Raw genomic sequence first — 24,702 nt, forward strand, 5'->3', positions numbered from 1 at the left:
TGCGCATGTGTGCTAGAGACCCGAAGACCAGCTGACTGGCGGGAGGCGCGCGCACATGCGCAGCGGAGCTGAACTGGGGCTATATCTCGTGTGCCATCAGAAAGGGCGCTACGTGCCACCTCTGGCACACGTGCCATAGGTTCGCCATCTCCGTCCTAGAAAGGCTCTGAGGCTGGGGAGAGAAAAAAATGGGCCTACCGGGCCCACCATGCCATCGCATGCCAGGAGCGGGGGTGGGGGGAGTGGGGTCCCCCCTCCCCCCCGCTCCTGGCACATGATGGCAAAAAGGTTAGCATCACTGTTCTCGGAGCTTGGGGAGGGCGAAAATGGCCTTCCCAACCCCCCTGGAGGTCGGAAATGGTATGTTTGTCTACTTCTGGTGGGACCTCCGTTTCTGGCCACTGGAGGGCCTCCGGGAGGGTGGGGAAGACCATTTTTGCCCTCCCCAAGCTCCTAGAAAGACTCTGGAGCCTGGAGAGAGAGAAAAACAGGCCTTCCCCACCACTCCCCAAGGCCCTCTGGAGGCAGGAAACACCCTGTTTCCCTACTTCCGATGGGCCCAGAAGGCCCGAAAATCAGCTGGCTGGCGCCCGCATGCGCACCAGACTTAAACTCGCGTGCCCACAGATATTGCTATGCGTGCCACTTGTGGCACGCGTGCCACAGGTTCACCATCACGGACCTATAAGGTCCCTTCCAACTCTGTTATTCTGTATTCTGTATCTGCGAATAGTATAAAAAAAAAAATGGAGGCATGGCATTGGAAGACCTAAATTTCTCCCATAAAGAGCTCTTTGAAATCTCCCAACTCCTTTTCATCCAGTTCAGGAGAAAGGCAATCTTTTTTCTCCCTGTTTGGTCTGTGTAAGTGAATAAAAGTGTGCAGGTTTATAGAGCATGTTTTTTCAGGGGAGTGAAAAATAGAAGAGAGTATGTGTAGTTTAGGGTTGCACTGTGAGGTCCTTGGTGCTCTCTCAGCTTGGTAACTTTCTTGAAGACACTTCATTACCAAATTAGGTTAACATCATCAGTGCACTGATGATGCTGCCTAGTTTGACAATGAAACGTTTGCAAGAAAACAACCAAGCTCGAAGAAGAGCACCAAGGACTTCACAGTAGCTAAAAATGACTTGTGGCTTGTTTAGTGGGACCTTTGCTCTGACACTAAAATAGTAGCGGTAGTATGCAGTGGACTGCAAGGCGATCAAACCGGTCAGTCCTAGAGGAGATCAACATTGACTGCTCTTTAGAAGGCCAGATCCTGAAGAGGAAACTCAAATACTTTGGCCACCTAATGAGAAAGAAGGACTCCCTGGAGAAGAGCCTAATGCTGGGAACGATTGAGGGCAAAAGAAGAAGGGGACGGCAGAGAACGAGGTGGCTGGATGGAGTCACTGAAGCAGTCGGCGTCAGCTTAAATGGATTCCAGAGGATGGTAGAGGACAGGAAGGCCTGGAGGAACATTGTCCATGGAGTCACGATGGGTCGAACACGACTTCGCAACTAACAACAACAACAAGTATGCAGTAGCTAAATTTTGTGTTGCTCTGATGAAAGCAAGATATAAAGAGAGGTATATTTAAGTTTGTTTTAAATATTACTTTTGGTTTGATACATCTTACCTAATAAATTGCAGGGGATATAGTTTTTATTTTACACCGGTTAATGGTTTAAATTGATCATCTGGGTAACAACTGTATTAATATGTCGTATTAATAGAGGAGTGAATGTTGGGGTGTGTTGGGCTCAGAAGAATAAATGAAGCTTAATTAAGAGCTATATATTAAGATAGTCTATCATCATCACCATCCTCATCCTCATCATGAAAACTCAGTCCCTGCCCTCCCAAAACACCCAAAAAAGTAGCACAAAGCAAATTAAGTTTTTATAAGGAATTCTTGTACGTGTGTGAACTATATAAAAATAGCGTGTTATATCATGTCAGAAAATCAATTTTAAAAGAATGGGTGGGAGTGTAAATGAAAGAAAGAAAAAAGTTTTGATTTTCACTCCTGTAACTTCTGGTAGACTAAAATATCCATTTAAGAACTCCAAGCATCTGTTCGCTGGCAGCTGTATGTAATAATACCCACACAAAGACAATTTATATCTCTCACTTGTATTAAAAAGTAAACAGGATCCTTTAAATTATTCACCAGCGAATTTAAATGAACACAAAATGCTGTGGTGGCTCAGGTTCACCCAGCAGTATTTTCTAATCCAATGATCCAAAGATACTTTTTCAAAAGGCAACTGGACTTCGCTTTTTCTTGAAGACATTTCGCTTCTCATCCAAGAAGCTTCTTCAGTTCTCAAGATCTCTCTCTCTCTCTCTCTCTCTCTCTCTCTCTCTCTCCCTCTCTCTCTCTCTCTCTCTCTCTATATATATATATATGTATATATTAGAAATATAATAATATAGTATAGTATAGTATAGTGTAGTGTAGTGTAGTGTAGTGTAGTGTAGTGTAGTGTAGTGTAGTGTAGTATAGTATAGTATAGTATAGTATAGTATAATATAATATAATATAATATAATATAATATAATATAATATAAGAGTTGGAAGGGACCTTGGAGGTCTTCTAGTCCAACCCCCTGCTTAGGCAGGAAACCCTACACCACTTCAGACAAATGGTTATCTAACATCTTCTTAAAAACTTCCAATATTGGAGCATTCACAACTTCTGGAGGCAAGTCGTTCCACTGATTAATTGTTCTAACTGTCAGGAAATTTCTCCTTAGTTCCTTTTGTATATATACCTTTTGTATATATACACGAAATGAAAAAGGAAAGAAGGAGAGAGAGAAAGAAAGAAAGAAAAAGAAAGGAAGAAAGAGAGAGAGAGAGAGAGGAGGTGTTATACACACACACACACAGAGAGAGAGAGAGAGAGAAGGAATAGATATATGAAAATAATAAGTAGAATAGAATCTGAAAAATAACTAAGAACAAATATAACAAACTAAAACAGAATAAAAATAGTATTATAAGAAGTTCCAAACTTCATTAATGGTGTGGTGCATTATACAGATGGTAGCTCAAAAGTGGCAGACTTGGGAAGATATTTTTGAGTCTTTGTCTGAAAGAAGTAACATTAAGTAGAAATCACAGTGCCTTCCCAGAAATTTCTTCAAGATCAGATAAATGAAGATCTTATATAGCAAGAAGCCTTATTAACATGAGGCTTAGAACTTCTACTGAACTATCACCATGTGGCTATAACTGAAGATACATAGGAGTACCCTTAAAATGCCCAGGAGTGGAAATGAAGTCCCAGCATGTAGTGAAATATTGATAGATATACAAATACATTATATTAATAATATTTAGTTAGTTAGTTAGTTAGTTTATTTAGATTACATCAAATTTCAATCGCTATACTTACTCGTACTTTGGCCCTACTAAGTTTTGAAGTCTTCTCCTGCTATGCCATTAAAACTAAGGGTCCCTTTGTTATATAAAAAAAGTTGAGAACATTGGGAGGGAGGGAGGGAGGGAAGGAAGGAAGCAGTGGGAGGGAGGGAAGAAGGAAGGAAGGAAGGAAGGAAGCAGTGGGAGGGAGGGAGGGAGGAAGGAAGGAAGGAGTGGGAGGGAGGGAGGAAAGAAGGAAGGAAGGAAGCAGTGGGAGGGAGGGAAAAAGGAAGGAAGGAAGCAGTGGGAGGGAGGGAGGAAGGAAGCAGTGGGAGGAAGGGAAGAAGGAAGGAAGGAAGCAGTGGGAGGGAGGAAGGGAGGGAGGAAGGAAGCAGTGGGAGGGAGGGAGGGAGGGAGGAAGGAAGCAGTGGGAGGAAGGGAAGAAGGAAGGAAGGAAGCAGTGGGAGGGAGGGAGGGAGGAGGGAAGCAGTGGGAGGGAAGAAGGAAGGAAGGAAGCAGTGGGAGGGAGGGAGGAAGGAAGCAGTGGGAGGAAGGGAAGAAGGAAGGAAGGAAGCAGTGGGAGGGAGGAAGGGAGGGAGGAAGGAAGCAGTGGGAGGGAGGGAGGGAGGGAGGGAGGAAGGAAGCAGTGGGAGGAAGGGAAGAAGGAAGGAAGGAAGCAGTGGGAGGGAGGGAGGGAGGAGGGAAGCAGTGGGAGGGAAGAAGGAAGGAAGGAAGGAAGGAAGGAAGGAGGCAGTGGGAGGGAGGGAGGGAAGAAGGAAGGAAGGAAGCAGTGGGAGGGAGGGAGGGAGGGAGGGAGGGAGGGAGGAAGGAAGGAAGGAAGCAAGGAAAGAAGGAAGGAAGCAAGGAAGGAGGGAAGGAAGATAGGCTTGGGAGTCTGAGGGGGATGTTCACTGCTGGAGGTTGGTGAAAAGACTTCATCCTCCATGCTGTTCCGTCTCCTGGCTTCAGGTTTTTTGCATAGTTTGACATTTTTAATTTGCATAGTTTTAACATTTTAATTGTTTTTCTATTTATATTATGATCTGTAAACTGCTCAGAGCTGCCTTATAGGGGAAATGGGCACCATATCAATCAAAGGAGGGAGGGAGGGAGGGAAGGAAGGAAGGAAAAATAGACTTTCCTCATTCCTTACCTCCCAATAACCAGGAAGGCATGGCATATTTGCATGCAATTCTACAAATCGGGAATGAACAACACAAAATGCCAAACTACCTGAAACATGCTTGTATAGTGCTTCCTGAATTCATAATAAATAAACATACACTTTTTTTTAAAAAAAAAGAAGAATATAAAATAAAACAGCTGAGATATCAGGAAAAATTTGCATCTTAGCTTATAAAGTAACTAACATACACACACACTGATGGCAGGGGCTTTGGAAAGATAACAACTTCTGTCGTAAGCAATAATTAATGAAACACATGTGGCAAGGTTAAATATTAATCATTTTAAGTATAAGTATAAGGCCTGAACACAATTTCTATACTTTCATGGAACCCAAAAACGGCATTATGCACTTAATTTTTAAATTTTAAATTTTTGATTAATTTTTTTAATTTTTTAATTTTTAAAATTTCTTAATTTTTAAACGTGAATGAGAAAACCCATAATTCTCAGTATTACGATCTTAGAACTCAGAAGACAAGAGTGATGCGACACAATTTAGTCCCTAAAAATTTCTGAAGATAAATGATCTGATTTGCATTGTTACCCTACTCTCAGCAAACCTAAAAGGACCCTTTTATTTAAAGTTAAATTATTTCGGGGGGGGGAAGGTAAGATTTCCCTTTGGGTAGATGTTAAACTTAAAAGTATTTTTATAAGGATACACAGCAATACCTGTGTGTGTGTGTGTGTGTGTGTGTGTGTGTGTGTGTGTGTGTGTGCAGGGCCGGATTTAGATGAAAAGAGGCCCTAGGCTATTCCACTTATGAGGCCCTTTCACCTATAGTGAAAGTGTAATTTTAATTTTGCTAACAATTTGAATGTAGGCCCCTCTTGATCTTGAGGCCCTAGGCTGAAGCCTAGTTAGCCTATAGGAAAATCTGGCCCTGTGTGTGTGTGTGTGTGTGTGGTGTGTGTGTGTGTGTGTGTAGCATACAGAAAAAAAAAGGAATTGTGTAAACAGCAGCGCCATCTGCTGTATTTCAGTGAAACTACAGGACTAAAAATGTAGAGGAATCAACGTTCATCCTCAACGTTCATCCTAAACGTTAACTTTGAATAGCTAATTGGATGAATGGGATTATAACTTTAAAAAATAGCACCTACTTCTCAGAAAACATTAAAATAAGACAGTAACCCTGTATTAGAAGCACCACTCAAAAGAGCTCCTGTCAATGAGCCAGTGTGGTATGCTGGACTAAAGGCAGGAAGACTCAAATGTTGATCTATCTTTATCGACACAAATTCCTTGTGTGACTTTGGATCAGTCACTTGCTCTTTGCCCAACCTGTCTCAGATTGTTGAGAATATTCATAGCTTGTAAGTTTTGACAGGGGGTTTGTTCTCAAAGCTTACTGTTTAGCTCCCGGATGTTTCATTACCAAACTAGCGAACATCTTCAGCGGGGTTTTGGGGTGAAGTGTCTTGACCCAAAAACTCAAGACACTTCATCCCAAACCCCCCACTGAAGATGTTACCTAGTTTGGTAACGAAACATTCGGGAGCTAAACAGCAAGCAACAGGGGAACCGAGCCTTGCCAAAACCTATCACTATTACTACCAACCTGCCTTCCACTGAAGACCTGTATACTGCACGAGTCAAAAAGAGGGCTGTGAAAATATTTACAGACCCCTCGCATCCTGAAACACAAACTGTTTCAACTCCTACCCTCAAAACGACGCTATAGAGCACTGCACACCAGAACAACTAGACACAAGAACAGTTTTTTCCCGAACGCCATCACTCTGCTAAACAAATAATTCCCTCAACACTGTCAAACTAGTTACTAAGTCTGCATTACTATTACCATGTTTCCCCAAAAATAAGACCCTGTCTTATATTTTTTTGAACCCTGAAATAAGCGCTTGGCCTTATTGCCATGCACTCAAAAGCCCGATTGGGCTTATTATCAGGAGATGTCTTATTTTGGGGGAAACAGGGTAATCTTCTCATCGTTCCTATCACCCATCTCCTCTCACTTATGACTATATGACTGTAACCTTGTTGCTGGTATCCTTACGATTTATATTGACTGTTTCCCTATGACTATCATTAAGTGTTGTACCTTATGATTCTTGACGAATGTATCTTTCCTTTCACGTACTCCGAGAGCGTATGCACCAAGACAAATTCCTCCTGTGTCCAATCACACTTGGCCAATAAAGAATTCTATTCTATTCTATTCTATTCTATTCTATTCTATTCTATTCTATTCTATTCTATTCTATTCTATTCTATTCTATTGTTGTGGGGAAACACAACGGATGAAGGGTAATGTATTATTCCTAAATGAAATTCTAAATGAAAAGTGGGTACAGAAATCTACTGAGATCTAATGCCCTTCCCTTTAAACTCATAGAGTGGATGGGAAGAGGTTTTAGATAATTTTAAGCAGTTCTCAATATTTATGCAATTAATTAGAGTACTGATAACTTCTGGAATCAAGCTACAAAGTAGATCCAGAGAAAAGTTGGTGTCTTTTTTTTCCTCCACCTATTTAAAGAGTATAGCTTCCACTTCAACCATTGACTGAGTCATAACTCCTCTGGTTTTTGTAGTGCCCTAAATCATGCTTTGAATATAGACAGTCCTCACTTAATAACTGACTCATTTAAGAACCATTTGCAATTACAACAGTGATCAAAATGTAACTTTGCCACCAGTCCTCGCATTTATGACCTTCACAGGTCTGTAAAGCAAAGAAAGCTGAATAAAAGCATAAGCACAGTGGTGGTTTCATTGAGTGACCACTTCACTTAGTGACAGAGTGGCTGATTCCAACTGTAATTGCTAAACGAGGACTACCTGTAACTATTTAACAAATGCCACCATTTACTGGGTTCACACAGCAGATACTGCCATCAACCATGGCTTATTAAACTATAATTGGTTGTCTTCGCACAACATGCTAAATAATGTACCACGAGTATAGATGGTCTAGAAAAACAGGTGTCAAACTTGATCGCGTCACGTGACGTATTGTGACATATCATGACGGTTTTTGCCTTTGCGGAGCTGGGGTGGACGTGGCCTGCGCGTGACACATCTGGCCCGTGGGCCTCCAGTTTGACATACTGGTCTAGAACCAATATGGTAAAACAAAACATAAGAAAATAGATTTTGGCTTAGCATAATATGCCGGGGTGGGAGTGGCAGAGAGAATGATCTAAAACAGTTCAATGAAAGCTCAGCATGTCCAAGGCAAGAACTGCTGACTGCTAGAGCAGGGGTGTCGAACTCAAGGCCCACAGGGTGCTTAGATCTGGCCCACGGAGCCGCTCTGGAAAAAGGACCGGCCCACAGTGCCTCTGCTAGTGAAAATGGAGCTCAGGAGGGTCTTGCAGGAAGCCGTTGCAGCCAAAAACGGAGCTCGGGAGCCCATTTTCGCTGGCAGAGCGCTTGGGCCACCACAGGCGCCCAACACAAGTGACGTCGAGCTGGCCACACCCACCCTGGCCACACCCACCCTGGCCACCTGAGGTCAAACACAACCCTGATGTGGCCCTCAATGAAATCGAGTTTGATACCCCTGGCCTAGAGGAGAAAAAAAAAAAAAAGGAAAATAGAGAAAAGGAAGAACAGAATGGAGTTTATTAGAAAGGTCAAATGGTTGGCTGGTTTAAAGAACTGAAGCATTCCACAAAGTGGCAATCCGTTGCAAACACTACCTAATCCGAAGATGTGGAAGTTACCTGCCATCATGGCTACAAGACTGGCTTTGTAGACATTTGTAAGCGATCCCAGCTCTCCTGTCCCCAAGATAGTTTTCAGGTGAATGTCGCCACAGGCCTTGCGGAATTGACAGATTTCTTCATAAAGGTCTGGAAAGAATAATAAATAAATAAAAGTAGAGGGGAAAAAAAACCTTGTTAGTATCCTTTAACTGAAGAGAATACATATAGTTTTTGGGTTGAACAATGGTGCCCTCTAGGTTTGGTCATTTGCTTGCAGATGTTTCGGTATATGACTACCATGTTTCCCTGAAAATAAGACCCTGTCTTATATTTTTTTGAACCCTGAAATAAGCGCTTGGCCTTATTGCCCTGCGCTAAAAACCCCATTGGGCTTATTATCAGGGGATGTCTTATTTTGGGGAAAACATAAGTGATGGTGAATCTATGGCACATGTGCCACAGGTGGCACGCGGAGCCATATCTGTGGGCACACGAGCGTTGCCCTACCTCAGCTCCAGCGTGCATGAGCACACTGGCCAGCTGATTTTCAGGCCTTCTGGGCCCACCGGAAGTCAGGAAATGGGCCGGAGGGCCTCTTGGGGGTGGGGAAGGCCGTTTTCGGCCTCCCCAGGCTCCTAGAAAGCCTCTGGAGAGCGAAAAATGGCCGTACTGGGTCCACCGTGGCATAAGCAGGGAGAGCATGGGGGAATCATGCGCACATGCGTGGGGGGCAGGGCGGCATTGAATTATGGGTGTGGGCAAGCACACCCGTGATCCACCCCCGTGCTCCCCCAGTTTTTGGCACGCGACGGCAAAAAGGTTAGCCATCAGTAGATTAGGTAATGTCAATAATGTTACCTAATGAAACATCTGAAAGTAAACACCCAAGTTCAGAGAGCAGCAAGAACAAACTAGCATCTTTTACTTTATCATCATTTTTCCAGTTTGGATTTAAACAGCAAAAAACAAACAAGCACAGATTAAACTCAAAACTGATCTCATCATGTCCATAATAGGGCTTTTTTCCTGCTGATCCAAATCAGGAGGAAACGATTGAGATTCTGGCAAAAAAGAACTGGGCTGCCATCTCCTTTCAATTTATTTTAAAAAAATGTTTAAGGGGTCCATTTGCAAATAAAGATGATGTTAAATGCTAGTCCTATGTACCATGCCAATGTCCATGTTGATATTACTATTACTATCATCATCATCATCAAAAGACAGGGTGGGTGTCAGACTTGCGACAATTTAAACCTCCAAATCAAACTTGCGGCGTCATGTTGTCGTCACGTGACGTATTGCGACTTCCCTCCCCTTTGCTAAAACGGAGGTGAGCGTGGCCAGTGCATGTCGCATCTGGCCCGTGGACCGCGAGTTTGACACCCCTGCTCTAAACAGAAATGATCCTTGGTCACGTGTATTGCAGTATTGCAAAGCCCGAACAGAGAATCGCACACCAAAATGCCCAAGTCTTACTTTTTCCTCCTTTTAACTATCTCTCATTGCCCAACCCACCGTGACCAATCAGGTTGAAGCAAGATGTTTTTATAATGGTCAGTCCAAGTGCGGTTTGGTATGTGACTCCTTCCTTCTTCCAGCTGGATGACCTTGAGGCAGCTTCTCGAGGAGGTACAGCGCTTACTTTCATTTTCCCTCAACCCTTCTCCCTTTCATCCCCCCTCCCCACAGTTCAGGGCAGTCTGACACTGCATAGCAGCGAAGCACAAGCAAGTATAAGGTAGCAGCTGACAGTGGGAAACCTGTTGAAGCAATCTCTCTCTGAAGGCCCAACAGTATTCATAGGGAGCCCAACTAACAAAAGGCAACAAAATCCTTTTTCTAATGTTTTATTACATGTTGATCATTTCGGTGAAAGCCTCGTTATCCTGGAAGACTAACAGGTATACAAGAGACTGAATACCATTTCCATTTTTCAAGGGCAGTGTATCTTTGAAAATACTGGGTGGGCTTTGATTGAACCTTGGCAACAGGGATCATAGCACTTCCCTGATCTTCAAGTATCTTAAGGATCCAAGACCAGATTCCAAGACTTACACAACTCTTATCCTTTCCTATTGCTTACTCTTAGAGGGGAAAAAAAAAAACGCACAAGAATTTTAGGTTCCCCCCCACCGCCTGAATAGAACTCAGGTAGCATCCCTCCCCCCAAAAAAAGACTTTTTACAAGTGCAAGGACTCCATTCCTAAATGAAAAAAAAAATGGATAAGGTGCTCACAATAACTTGCTTTTATATTCCAATCCATTAGAGAACACTTACAATAATTGTTAAAGCCCAGGTTTAGACAAATTATAGTTCAAGTGTTATGAAGATGCACTACAATAGGTAACAGCAAATTTAACTTAAAGATGAGCATAATTGGACATACGTTCGAGTACTTAACATTTTCAGTGATTTTAGAGTTGCATTCAGTGCTGAAAGGCTGTTCAGTGAGCCCAACGGGTTTTCCATCAAACATGACCCTCAACTTTGGCACAGGCTTTTTATAAAGCTTTTATTTTTATTTATTTATTTATTTAAAATAAAATGGAGAGGGTGTGTGTTTGCCTGAAGGAGGGAGAGGAACATTCAAGGCCATTCCTTTCAAAATGCAGCTGATTGCTTCTCTTAATTCGCAACCCATCACAAATAAACTTTTTAGTGGACTCTCTGAACAGCAAATACGCAGATGCGTTTAACTTGGAAGCAAAGGAAATGCACTAGACGTTTTCAGAATCTTTCTCCTCTACAGCTACTCCTCGGCTTACATTTAGTGACGGTTCAAAGTTTTTACAATGGCGAAAGAAACGATGATAATTTGGTGTAAATATTTTTGGGCACAATATCGATTTGCACAATTGGCAAAGTTTATGGGGGGAAAATTTAAAAATCACACTAGCATGTGCATACTGCAATGCTCTCTACATGGGGCTCCCCTTGAGGAGCACTCGGAGGCTCCAACTGGTGCAGAATGCAGCTGCGCAGGTACTTATGGGGGCGACATGGCGCTCCCACGGGACACCTCTCCTGCGCGAGCTGCATTGGCTTCCAGTGGTCTTCCGGGTGCGCTTCAAGGTATTGGTTCTCATCTTCAAAGCGCTCCATAGCTTAGGGCCCGGTTATTTATGAGACCACCTTCTGCCACTGATAACCTCCCACCGGCCAATACGCTCCCACAGAGAGGGCCTCCTCAGGGTGCCGTCGGTCAGGCAATGTCGGCTGGCGACCCTCCGGGGAAGAGCCTTCTCTGTGGGGGCACCCGCCCTCTGGAATCAGCTACCCCCAGGGATACGACTGATCCCGGATCTCTGGACCTTCCGCCGGGCTCTGAGGTCTTTTTTATTTCAGCAAGCCGGGCTGGGTTAAAAATCTTTTAATTGCTGAATTTTATGGGTAAGGGGTTCTAAATTGGGGGAAGCCAATATAAATTTAATTTTGTTTTTATAGTATTTTAATGTTTATATTGTATGTTTTTTAATTTTGGTTGTTCACCCTCCCGAGTCCTTCGGGAGAGGGGGCGGTATAAAATTTTTTAAAATAAATAAATAAATAAATAAATAAATAAATAAATAAATAAATAAATAGCAACTTCCTATAAGGAAAACCTCTAAAATATGTTCTATAGGTGGCACCTCCCCCCCACAAGATTAGCACAAATGAATAAGGGGACGCAAAAATTTTGGAATTTACTAAAGAACTGGCTGGAAGAAATTTTGTCAACAAATATAGAAGTCAAACCGGAATTTTTCTTACTGGGAATTATAGAAAGAAAATATAAGAAAGAGACAAATTATTTATTACTGCATACTGCAGCATGAATAGCCTTCACTCAAAAATGGAAAGAGAAAGATATTCCAACTGAAGAGGAAATATTACTGAAAATTTTTAACTGCGCAGAAATGGACAGACTTACTTTGGAACTCAAGGATAAAAGCGAAACTAAGTACTACAAAATCTGGGACCAATTTTATGATTGGATAAATAACAAGAAGGTAGCCAAGACGAATGTATAGTGTTAGAACAAAAATATAGAAGTTATTATAGATTAACGTATGTTTAAGAGATAAATAAATATACAGAAATAAGGGGAAAAGTATTTATATAATATATCATATTATGTTTAAATAATGATCAAAGCTTAAGAACTGTATGTTTATATGAGTACTAATATTAGTAATATTACTAATATTATTAAGTGACGGAAGATGTTTGGAACCAGTGATGTCATATCTATGTCCAATGTTTTTTTAATTTTGTATTATTTATAAAAAACCTTTTAAAAATTAAAAAAATAAAAAACAAAGTTTTTACAATGGCCCTGAAAAAAGTGACTTATGACCAATTTTCACACTTACGACCATTGCAACATCCCCATGGTCATGTGATCAAAATTTGGCTGCTTGGCAACTGGTTCATATTTATAAGGGTTGAGGTATCTCAGGGTCATATGATCCCCTTTTGTGACCTTGTGATAAGCAAAGTCCACGGGGAAGCCAGATTCACTTAACAACCATGTTGCTAATCTCAAACTTGCCATTCCTGTGAAAATGCAACATCAAGTTCTTCTCTATCTTTAAGTACACCCAACTGAAGAATGACATTATCTTCAATTTTCTATTTATTTATTTAGTTTTAATTATTAAATTAAGATTCCACCCATCTCAGCGTCAACCATTTCAACCTAAAATCTCTTCATTCCATCTCATTTTTTATCTATTAGCAAATCATGAATCCTCATCATTCAATCTTAATCCTCAAAAGTCCATTAAGAGCTATCAGAAATAATATATTTAAAATAAGTAAATCAATTTCATATTTCTTTCATTTATTTTACACGCTAATTTATCATCTTTTTCTAAAAATATATTTTAAAAAATCTCTTCTTCTCATGTCTTATCTCATATTGCTAAACAAATCTTTAAAGCCTCATCGTTCAAGGTTAATCAGGAAAAAAAAATCTATGAAGAGCTACCAGAAACAACAACATATTGAAATTTAATCCCATCAAATCACGTCCCACAAATTAATTTCTTATCATCTTTTCTTCATCCCTCTTAGAAACTTCTTCACAAGTTTAACACTTTTTTGCCATTTTAATACCACAGTTTATCACTCTCTCTAAAAATACAACAAAAAAAATCTTTTCTTATCATATCTTATCTATAGACAAATCTTTAAAGCTTCATCATTTAATCCTGGTCAAGAAAAACTCATTAAAAGCTATCTTGAAAAAAAAAAAAACACCATCAAATACATTTTAACCTTGATTGAAGAAAGTAACTTTATATATCTTATTTTTACTTTTAAAAGTCATGATGGTTATTCCTTTTAAGTAGTATTCCAGAAATGTTGTTTTTTTCCTTTTTTAATCTTTTTTCAGGAACCCCTTCAGAGATGTAAAATATCTCTTCTGTAAGTCCAAAATAAAAAAGTTATCCAGGTCACTTTTCTGAATTGAATATATTCAAAGTCACCTTTCTGATTTACTACTTGTGTGTATTTTAGCTATTAAAACATTGATTTAATTTGTGAGACCTTTATAACATCTATGTTGATATCATTCTTGTATCCTGTCAATTTTAAATCCATGCCAAAACAGACTGATTCTCACTTGCATCCTCTTCTCTCCTCTTTTAAACCTATTTTTATAGTAAGAGACAATCTTAAATAGAAACTTCTGAATATTTTCCTGCCAAATATCCCTTGCATTTTTCCAGAGTTAAAATATTTTTCCTCATTCGTTATTGACGGATCTTCTCCATTAATTATAATAATACATTATGATAAATTATAATTTTTTTTCCTGGTTGCTTCTGGTAATCAACATTTAAAATCTCCTCTTACCATGTTTTTTCTCTAATTTAATTCTAAATTTCTCTAATTTAATTCTCTAATTTTTCTCTAATCTAACATTTTCCCAGAGAAAATGTAACTCTTAAAACTCTTTTTGCGCTTAAACTGAAAATCTTCACATACTTTTAATAAGATTTTAAACGAACTGCAGAAAGCATTCTTATTTTTTCAAAATGTTGTGTCTAGTCTATCTTAGTCTGTTTAAAAACTTTCCAAAATTAACATTCTAATCACCCTTTTGCTGCTTATTTTCAACTAAAAAAAAGTTTTCGTTAACTTTTAAACTTACGTAAATCCTATTTCAATGTCAGTTTGGAGGAAAGTCAGCCAGTGTAATAAAACTCGTCATCCTTAATATTCAAAAAAAAATTTACAAGCCATTTCCAATGAAAGTGATAAAGAAAGAGGAAAACCCAATAGCTGTTTTAAGGCTCCGAATTGCAAACAAAGCAAATACCGTATTTTTTGGACTATAAAATGCACCTAGATTTAGAGGAGAAAAACAAGAAAAAAAAGTTTTTGGCCTCTGCGCGTCCCGTTTTCGCCCTCCCTGAACCCCCTGTGCGTCCTGTGTTCACCAAAAATGGCTCAGGAGGCCAAAACAGGCCATATTCAGTCTGTAAGATGCACAAAAATTTCCACTGGAGGGGGGGAGTGCGTTTTATAGTCAGAAAAATATGGTAGTTATACTGAGAAATTACTTGCCCCTTGCCTCTCTCAAATCACACTCAGTTGGAGCAATTCCACCAAGCAAGCTGAACTACAGGTAGTCCTCAACTTACGAAGTTCATTTAGTGACCGTTGGAAGTTACAATGGCACTAAAAAAAACTTATGACAGTTTTCAGTCCTTAAGACCGTTGCATCATCCCCATGATCATGTGATCAAAATTCAGATGTTTGGCAACTGACTCAGATATATGATGATTGCTGTCTCCCGGGCTCATGTGATCCCCTTTTGCGGCCTTCTGGTGAGCAAAGCCAATAGGGAAGCCAGATTCACTTAACAACCATGTTATTAACTTTTACAATGGCAGTCATTCACTTAACAACCGCAGCAGGAAAGGTTGTAAAATGAGGCAAAACTCGCTTAACAGATGTCTCGCTTAGCATCAGAAATGTTGGTCTGTGGTCGTTAAGTCGAAGACAATCTGTATTCCTCCCACTTGGATGCCAAAGTATAGGTTGTATGAATTTCTGCCCTCCCCACTCCTCTTTCCTCACTTGCCTTCTTCTAAATATTGTTCTGACCTAGGCTCCCTTAAAAAGCAGGAAACAAAGTCTTGGTCCTGGCAAAACCTCTTTTATTTACACGACTGTGAATTCCTTTCATTCACAGTCAGCAAAGCCTGTCCAAACAGTTTTTCAAAGGAATGTTTATCAACACAGACCTTATCTCGCTTAGAAAGCTGCCAGGTAACTAGTTTCCAAACGCAGTACAAGGCAAAACTTGGCACAGAGTCTCTCAGAGTCACGGAACAAACGAATTGTTTCCTGCAAAAGCCCACTCCCCATTCGCTCCTCTTTTGTTTCCTATGGGAGGGGCCAATCACCTCCAAGGTGTGGCTTTACTCCCAAGTTGACTCTGCTTTCTTAGTTGTTCTTGTCTTCTGGCAGCTCTGCGCATGCGCACACTGGGAACAGGCTCCAGCTGTTCCTCTGCCTCACTGCTGTCTAACTCCCTCTCTGCCTCTGACGCAGAGCCCTCGTCCGAGCTTTCCCCAGCCACCAGGACTGGCCCATGTTCCTCCCCAACCTCCTCACTGTTCAACTCTGCTGCCAGCTCCGCCGGCCGCTGGTGGGCCACAACAAATATTACCTTGAAAGCAAGAGCTGAGTTTTGTAACCTACTTTGGAAGTCTTTTTGGCCAACAAACATAGTAAAAACACTGTATGAAAAAGGTAGAGGTTATCAGCACTGTATCATTCAGCCAAAACAATGGGAGGAGGGGGAGTTGTGTTTTAAGGCAAGGATGTTTAATTGCATCCCTTTTTTCTCCACACAGAATCCAGTTGTTGGAGTTCTGTCAGCACTTTCAGGCAATCCATTCAAGGTACATTAAGGAAAACCCAATTACTATGCAGAGGAAAATGCTATTAAATCTACTAATTAATAGCATTCTGGGGAGACAACTAGCCACAGCAATCTAAACAGTACCACACGTGCCCTGAAATTCTGTGAAAACCAATTAGAAAATACAGATTTTGTTGTCAAGAATCCAGCACACTTTTATTTTTTTAACATGACACACCACCTAAACCAAAAAAAAAACCTCTTTTGAATTCTTTTTAACAATTCTGTTGCAAATAATTAGAGCAATAGCACCCCACATAGTTTTCTTTCCCCACCCACCCTCACCCCTGCTCTTAATTTAGAGAAAAGTGAGGAAGGATTGAATTTTCAGAAAATAGCTTTGCAGAAAGGGTTGGGTTTTTTTTTTTAAACCCAATATCTAGAGATGTTTTTTTCAAAATTTATAACAGCCGTAAACAAATTTAGGTTTTAAAAAAAGGCAACCACCTACCAGCGTGCAAAAAAGGAGTGCCAGGGTTTCAAGTGACACCCCCAATGACGGAAGACTCTGAGGCTCGAGATTCCTCAAAGTTTCATTTTATTAAGAGATGTCATATTGGCACAACTGGGAAAATCCGAATCTGAAAGTTTCCAGGTTTTCCCCACCCAAGTGAAAGTTCAAGTCCCTGCCCAGCACCCACATGTATATCATATAGCCCAATCGGGGACCATCCCAACTGGAGATGCCTCCCAGTCACCGGACTCCAGGTGCCAGGGCAAGACGTCCTTGACTCTCTGAGAAAGGAATGTTATTTTGACTATATATCTCCCCTACTCCATATAATCCCCCCTCCCATTTTCCCACAGTAGAAAATGTGGCAGGCCTGAAGGCCCAATGTAAAAGATGGCTTCCAGGCCTGACAAGGAGATTCAAAATTTCTGAAGAATCGCTTGGAAGTTTTGAACACTCTGGATAGGATTGCAAACTCTTGGTACATTACCGTCAACAAAATGCCTGAGTTATTTTCCTAAGAGCTTATAAGTCTCTCTTTCTGCCCAAAATGTAGCCACTACCTAGAAAAATAAGGCTATTTCCAAAGCAGGCACTGTGCCATCATGGCTGAGTTTCTTGCCTGGTTTATTCTGCGGGGAGGAGGGGAATGAAGAGAGTCTGCCCTAGAATCTTGATTTTAGGACTATGCAGATGCTCACCTTCCCATTGGCCTGTCAGTACTAAGGTTCGATTAATGACAATATCAATCTCTTTGGCCCCATCTTCCACAGCTAGCTGGATCTCCTCTAAACGGGTTTTTAGAGGTGTCTGTCCTGCTGGGAATCCAGCTGCCACTAAGAAAAGAAAAAACAAAATCCGTTAAATACATCATGGATGTTAAAATAGTGGCAATATTCTATATCAGGAGTTAGATGTAGGATTTTTATTAGATCTCTCAGCAGCTTTCCATTCCATCAGTCATGGTATCCTTCCAGGCTACCAGACTTACAACACTATTTTACAGTGGTTTGACCGCTACTTGAGTGGGCAGCCTCAATCAATGCAGGGAATGGTAAAGTCCATGGGGGACTCCATGTTGTGGCCCGTCAGTGGCCTGTGCAGATTGTAGCTGATTCCGATAATGAGGAGGCTGGTGTGGTGCTGCGCCAGCAGCCTGTGCAGCTGGTGCTCAAGTCGGACAGTGAGGAGGCTGGAGAAGATGTGGTGCCAGAGGCAGGGATTCAGCCAGGGCCTTCAAAACCTCCTTTAAGTGAAGAAGACAAAGAAGAGGAGCCTCTTCTCAATGCACGGGAGCGCAGAGCTGCCAAAAGGCAGGAGTGGTGGCTCCTCAGGAGGAGGTCTCCTCGAGAGTAAGGCTTGGGCCTTACTAATTGGCCACTCCCTTAGCCTATTTAAGGAGGAACGCTGCTTGCAGCAAGCTGTAGGGAACAACTTTAGTTCAATCTCCTTCGCGTCTGGATTCTCTGCAAAATTGTTTCTGGGCTTTCTGCCAACTCTAGTAAGACTGTGATTACCTTATCTTAGAATTCTGGTAGGCTGTTAAGATAGTTTATTAACAGCCTTTGGTTGATAAAGACTAAGTTATTTGAGTAAAATAAGATTTGTATAGCGTTTGTGTGTGCTGCGTTCTTTGGGGTCCGTAGCTGGGGCAGAACACTCCAAAGGCTAGATGTTTAACATGTAGCTTAACGTGAAACCATTATGGGATGTCAACCGTTGGTTCATAGTAAGATAGCATCAATACATCAACCCTCCTTGACCAAACTGGAAATAGTATGAACGTTCTGAAGTAGTGTTTGGAGTCTCTGTGAGGATCCCAATGGAGCAATTCTGGAGCAGTTCACCACATTCTGGTGAGGGAGAAGTTCCCTGAAGATGGGCTCCAGCACGAGTCCGAAAGTCTGGTCCCGGTGACTGACCCAGATTGGATCCTGCAACTTTATCTTTGGGACATGCAACTTTGCCTTCATTCGGAGCAAATCAAGCCCAAGTTAAATTTGTCCACGACTGAATTGTTGATGAGTAAGCATCCAATAACATTGGCCTCAATACAGTGGTGGGTTTCAAATTTTTTTACTACTGGTTCTGTGGGCGTGGCTTGGTGGGCGTGGCAGGGGAAGGATACTGTAAAATCTCCATTCCCACCCCACTCCAGGGGAAGATTACTGCAAAATCCCCATTTCCTTCCGATCAGCTGGGACTCAGGAGGCAGAGAAAGGTGGGGCCAGTCAACATTTTTACTATTGGTTCTCCGAACTACTCAAAATTTTGGCTACTGGTTCTCCAGAACTGGTCAGAACCTGCTGAAACCCAACCTCTGTCTCAGTAGTAAAGAAAAATATATAGAGCACTGCTGTTTCATGCAGAAAGTAGCATGAGCTGAACCTTACCTTTAAACAGCTATCATCCAGATATATCATGAATAAATTGACACCAGCAAATCTGACCATCGGGTCTGGCCGCCTAGAGAGGGCCTGCTGGTTGCACAATCCTGGGATCATGTGATCCCCTTTGTGACCTTCTAACAAGCAAAATCAATGGGGAAACCAGATTCATTTAATGGCCGTGTTACTAACTTAACAACTGCAGTGATTCACTTAACAAATGCGGCAAGCTCGTAAAATGAGATAAAACTCACTTAACATATGTCTTGATTAGCAACATTAAATTTGGGGCTCAATTGTGGTTGTAAGTTGAGGACTATCCGTGCATCTCGTTTCATTTCATTCATTTTGATCATAGGTTGTTAGGGATCAACTTTTCTTTTTAATGCAGAACTGTATCAAGGCTGGTTTCTAGTAATACGTGGCACGACAACGTGGGACTGTTTTTTGTTTTTTTTAAATTTGATTTATATGCCGCCCTTCTCCGAAGACTCAGGGCGGCTTACAATGTGCTCAGCAATAGCCTTCATACTTTTGTATATTTATACAAAGTCAGCTTATTGCCCCCACAAACTGGGTCCTCAATTTACCTACCTTAGAAAGGATGGAAGGCTGAGTCAACCTTGAGCCTGGTGAGATTCGAACTTACAGTAATTGCAGACAGCTGGTGTTAATCACAATGCTATCAGTCTGCTGAGCCACCAGGCTCATCTTGACTGTTCATCAGTGAAGAACAAGACAGAAACGTTAATGAACGAATAAATAAAATGAGCATCTGATTCTGAATCGCCCCTGCGGAAATTCAGGCGGAGAGCTTACCTGAAGCTACTGGGATGTGGCAGCCAGCAGATTTGAGAGCCTTAACTGCATCGGCTACTCTAGCCGGATAGACACAAACGGCTGCTGTGGTGATGCCTGGAAAGGAACCATCATCAAGACTCTGTTATGCTCAATAAAGGAGAATATTTGTAGCTCAGCGTTGAAATGCAGGGTTCTTGGTGCTCTCTGAGCTTGTCTGTTTTCCTGCGGATGTTTCATTACCCAAAATAGGTAACATCAGCAGAACTCAAGCATTGCTTGAGCAATGATGATGTTGTCTTGTTTGGGTAATGATTTAAGACTTAGAATAACTTTATTGTCACTTTAAATTTACACTAATCGGCATACATTAAAATGAAATTTCTTTACATACAGATCAGAGATGGGATTCAAATCCCGGCGCTACCGGTTCGCTATCAGTAGCGCATGTGCGCGTGTGCTCACTTCATGAGTGTGTGGCGTTTCTGCGCATGCGCAGAGCATTTTTGATGATGCCTGGGCAGGTGGGCGGAGCCTCCCACCGCTGCTACTGGTTCGCCCGAATCAGGGCGAACCAGTAGAAACCCATCCCTGATACAGATCTCAAAGGGCCACCCCCTACCAATATACACTACATAAACATGACAAAAATGTGGATGGATGGATGGATGGATGGATGGGTAGGTAGGTAGATAGGTAGGTAGGTAGGTAGATAGATACCCACATATATTATATGACACACAGAAACAACACAATCTAGTTCAGATGTATAAAAGTACATGGCAAGAAAAACTAGTTTTGATAGTTTACCAAACGGATGGCATAGGGAACAAATCTGTTACAGAATCTGGTAGTCCTGCTAGCGATACTTTGAAACCTCCTCCCAGAGGGGAGCAACAGAAACAGACCGTAAAGTGGATGTGCGGGGTCTCTAACAATGCTTTGAGCTCTAAGCACATGGCGTTTATAAGCAGTATCCTAAATAATGGGAGCCGAGCTTCCTATAATCTTCTTGGCTGTCCTTACCTCTCTCTGTATGGACTTTCTATCTGAGGCACTGCAGCCACCAAACCAAACAGTAATGCAGTTTGAAACGTTTGCAAGAAAACCACCAAGCTCAGCAAGTCCCATGGACCCCTCTGTTATCTTCATCTGACTCTTGTCCACTAACCTAGTTCACGCCAATAGAGCCTTTCCTAATTTTGCACTCTGCATGGATGGACTTCAACCACCCAAATCCCCATCCACGTAGGGATTATGAGAGTCCACGATCAACCAATCTAGCTTGGGAAGGAGACCCTAGCATTTAATTTGCCTTTTAAAAGAAAGCCTTCGAAGTAATCTCCCGACTATTGTAAAGGCAGTAAAGTTAAACATTATTTTGAAAGAGCGGGAGAATTTTGGAGGCGATCATTCAGATGTTCTCACACACAAAAAATTCCGCACCATCCAGTCAGAGCTGAAGAAACTTCTTGGATGAGAAGCGAAACGTCTTCAAAGAAAAACGAGAAAGTCCAGTTGCCTCTTGAAAAAATAAAAGCACTTTTGGGGCAACCATGACCTGAATGACTGAGAATCTCCATAGACAAAACAAAACCCTATGTGAATCTGTTCAACGTGCAAGTCGATAATTGGAATATTAACTCACATGACCAAGCTTGTCCTATCATGGCTGTAACTTAAACTAAAATCCAGAGGATAATTCCCATGACTTTAGAGGTTTAAGAACAATTTCAGTTTTCACTTTAATGTATGCCCATTGGTGTACATTCAAAGTGACAATAAAGTTATTATTCTATTTCTATTTCTCCTGTTGTTCTGTTCTGTTCTGTTCTGTTCTGTTCTGTTCTGTTCTGTTCTATTCTGTTCTGTTCTGTTCTATTCTATTCTATTCTATTCTATTCTATTCTATTCTATTCTATTCTATTCTATTCTATTCTATTCTATTCCATTCCATTCCATTCCATTCCATTCCATTCCATTCCATTCCATTCCATTCCATTGTATTTTCTATTCTATTCCATTCCATTCCATTCCATTCTTATTCTTATTCTTATTCTACATTTCTTCTTGGCAATATCCGTAATGTTTGAGATTTATCAGGACCTCAAGCACTGGGAATTTTTCATGCCAGGGGAATGGCTTGAAGAGTGATTATGCCACACTGCTGGGATTGATCCACTGTAAGCCTGTGCAAAGTAGTTCTAATGTTCCTTAATGCGATTTCCATTACCTGACAAGAAAGAACACCATTTACCTTGATCAAGTGCTTTGCTTATTCTCCCAGCTTCCACTTAGCCTCATCCAGCACTTGAAAGTGTTGGAGGAAGCTACGGAAAAAAAAAAGCAAAACCAAGCAATCTTCCTGCCATTTTTATTTTTGGGGTTTTGTTTTGTTTTTGAAGAAGACTTTTGTTCCCCTTGGGCAGGGGTGTCAAACTAGATTTCTTGGAGGGCCAGATCAGCATTGTAGTTCTCCTCTGCGGGCTGGTGGGGGGGGGAGGGAGAGGAGACAGGACGGGATGGGTGGACACCTCATGCAGCACCCTGCTGGCCAAAACATGGTGCGGTGGGGTCACGTGGGGCCCTCGCAAGGCCCCCCACGGCCCGTTTTCAGCTGGCCAGGGTGCTGCAGGAGGCAGTGGAGGCTGAAAACAGGCTGCACAGAGTCCTCACGCAGCCTCCCCGCGGTCTTTTTGGCTGGCAGGGTGCTGCAGGAGGCCGAAAACGGGCCGGGTGGGGGGCACACGCAGCCTTCTCCCCCCCCCCCCCGGTAGCCTGTTTTGGCTGGCAGAGGCACTACAGTCCGGTCCTTTGATATTTCCAGCCTGGCCCCAAGGGCAAGGTATAAGCACCCCGTGGAGTGGATGTGGCCCATGGATCTCGAATTTGACACCCCTGGTCTTGAGTCAATTGTTCTTGTGCTGTTGAATTTGCAATATGCTTTTCCTTTTTTTCTTCCATTTTCACATTACCTATCACATTGCCAACTTAGCTTTATCTACTCAGCTTGTTTCTCTTTGTCTGATGAAGGACAATGACATTCAAAATTGTCAGTACACTTTACCCAGATAGAAGCAGGGGTGAAATGCTCCCGGTTTGGACCGGATCGCCCGATCTGGTAGCAATGGTGGCGGGTGGTTCGGAGAACTGGTAGCAAAAATCCCTCCCCCCCCCAATGCCCAGTTGAGCCACGCGATCATCAGGGGCTTTATTTTACACTTTTAAAAGCATTTTTTTTCGGCCGAAAAAATGCTTTTAAAAGTAAAAAAAAAAAAAAAACCTCTGACGATCGCGCAGCTCAGCTGGGATCATCAGAGCCTTTTAAAAGCATTTTCTCTACAATCTCTTTGGCCGAAAAGGTTGTTAAAAAATGCTTTTAAAAATCTCTGATGATCCCAGCTGAGTTGCCTGATCGTCAGAGGCTTTTTTTTTCTTTTAAAAGCAAAAAAAAAAAAGTCTTTAAAAGAAAACAAAAGTGTCAATTGCCTGACAATCAGGCAACTCAGCTGGGATGGTCAGAGCCTCTTAAAAGTCCTCTTCGGCCGAAGAGGTTGTAGAAAAAATGCTTTTAAAAGTTAAAAAAACTTTTTAACGCCCACCTAGTCACATTACCCACCCCACCAAGCCACACCCACAGAACCGGTAGTAACAAATTTTACATTTCACCACTGGATAGAAGCAAGGTTCCATAAACACAACGTACCTTTATCGTGCATTTTCAAGGCTTGTAACAAATCCTCTCGGATGGGATGTTTGGCTTTGTGGCACAACCGGTGAACACTGCATGGGGTGTCATCTCCAGAAAGGGTGGTGAGGTCTATGCAGGTGACGGCTCTCAATAGCCAAGCTGCCTTCATTTTAAAAACACACACACCAACATGATCAAAAAATGTCCTTGCAATTGAAATACATGGTTGGTACACATAGTCCTTGACTTACAACCGTTCATTCAGTGAACGTTCGAAGTTAGAACAGGACTGAAAAATGTGACTTGTAACTATTTTTCACACTTAAAGACTGTTGCAGCATCGTGATCAAAATTCAGATGCTGGGCAACTAGCACGTATTTATAATCTCTTTTAAATAGTGCGTTCATATGCGGCATCACCTTTTGCAACCTTCTGACAAGCAAAGCTCAATGGGGAAGCCAGATTCACTTAACAACCGTGTTGCTAGCTTAACAACTGCAGTGATTCACTTAACGACTGTGGCAAGAAAGGTCGTAAAATGGAGCAAAACTCACTTAACAATTCTCTTGCTTAGCAACGGAAGTTTGGGGCTCGTCTGTATGCATAATTCGAGGACTACCTGGTAATTGTGGTTGGACCCTTGATTAGAGCAACCACAGATGATCAATAGAGGGCAGCAAAGAGTTTTCTATGGGTTTTGCTACCATCTGATGGTTGTTAAGATTTCTCACAGCCCAGATAAACCACAGAAAGAACCATAGGTTGCATGGTGGCTTCCCTTGTTTATTTCTCCAGAACATCACAACTGTGAGTTGAACTGATTCAAAGTCTTTCATGGTCAAGAATAGACACAAACACGGATATTACCCCAGTCCTAGTCCAATAGCAGTCTCTAATCTGTTATACCGGCAGTCCTTGTTGTGGTCTGCCAGCAGCCTGCGGAGCTGGCAGTGGAGTTGGACAGTGAGGAGGCTGAGGAGGAACATGGGCCAGTCCTGGAGTCTGGAGAAGGCCCGGACGAGGGCTCTGCATCAGAGGCAGAGATGGGGCCAGGGCCATCTGGGAGTGATGCGCAGACTCCGGAGCATCCAGAGTCGGACAGCAGAGAGGCAGAGGAACAGGAGGAGCCTATTCCTAGTACGTGCATGCGCAGAGCTGCCAGAAGGCAAAACAGTTAAAACAAAAGGGACGACTCGGGAGTAAGGCCTGGAGATGATTGGCCCCTCCCATAAGGCTT

At 42.0% G+C, this 24,702-nt stretch overlaps 1 protein-coding gene across 2 annotated transcripts in view; it reads right to left on the reverse strand.

The window, feature by feature from the left end:
- Window positions 1-24,702, reverse strand: part of DERA (deoxyribose-phosphate aldolase) — a 58,855-nt gene that overhangs the window by 23,499 nt on the left and 10,654 nt on the right. For both annotated transcript variants that reach the window (XM_087873055.1, XM_034402887.3), the window contains exons 3-6: window positions 23,480-23,627; window positions 19,795-19,890; window positions 17,290-17,424; window positions 8,232-8,360 (exon numbers count right to left, since the gene is read on the reverse strand). In XM_087873055.1, coding sequence (XP_087729181.1) covers window positions 8,232-8,360; window positions 17,290-17,424; window positions 19,795-19,890; window positions 23,480-23,627 — 508 coding nt within the window. The remainder of the gene's footprint in view (window positions 1-8,231; window positions 8,361-17,289; window positions 17,425-19,794; window positions 19,891-23,479; window positions 23,628-24,702) is intronic.

The sequence above is a fragment of the Pantherophis guttatus genome, chromosome 7 (assembly GCF_059756535.1).
Source record: "Pantherophis guttatus breed Tessera chromosome 7, ASM5975653v1, whole genome shotgun sequence".
NCBI lineage: Eukaryota > Metazoa > Chordata > Lepidosauria > Squamata > Colubridae > Pantherophis > Pantherophis guttatus.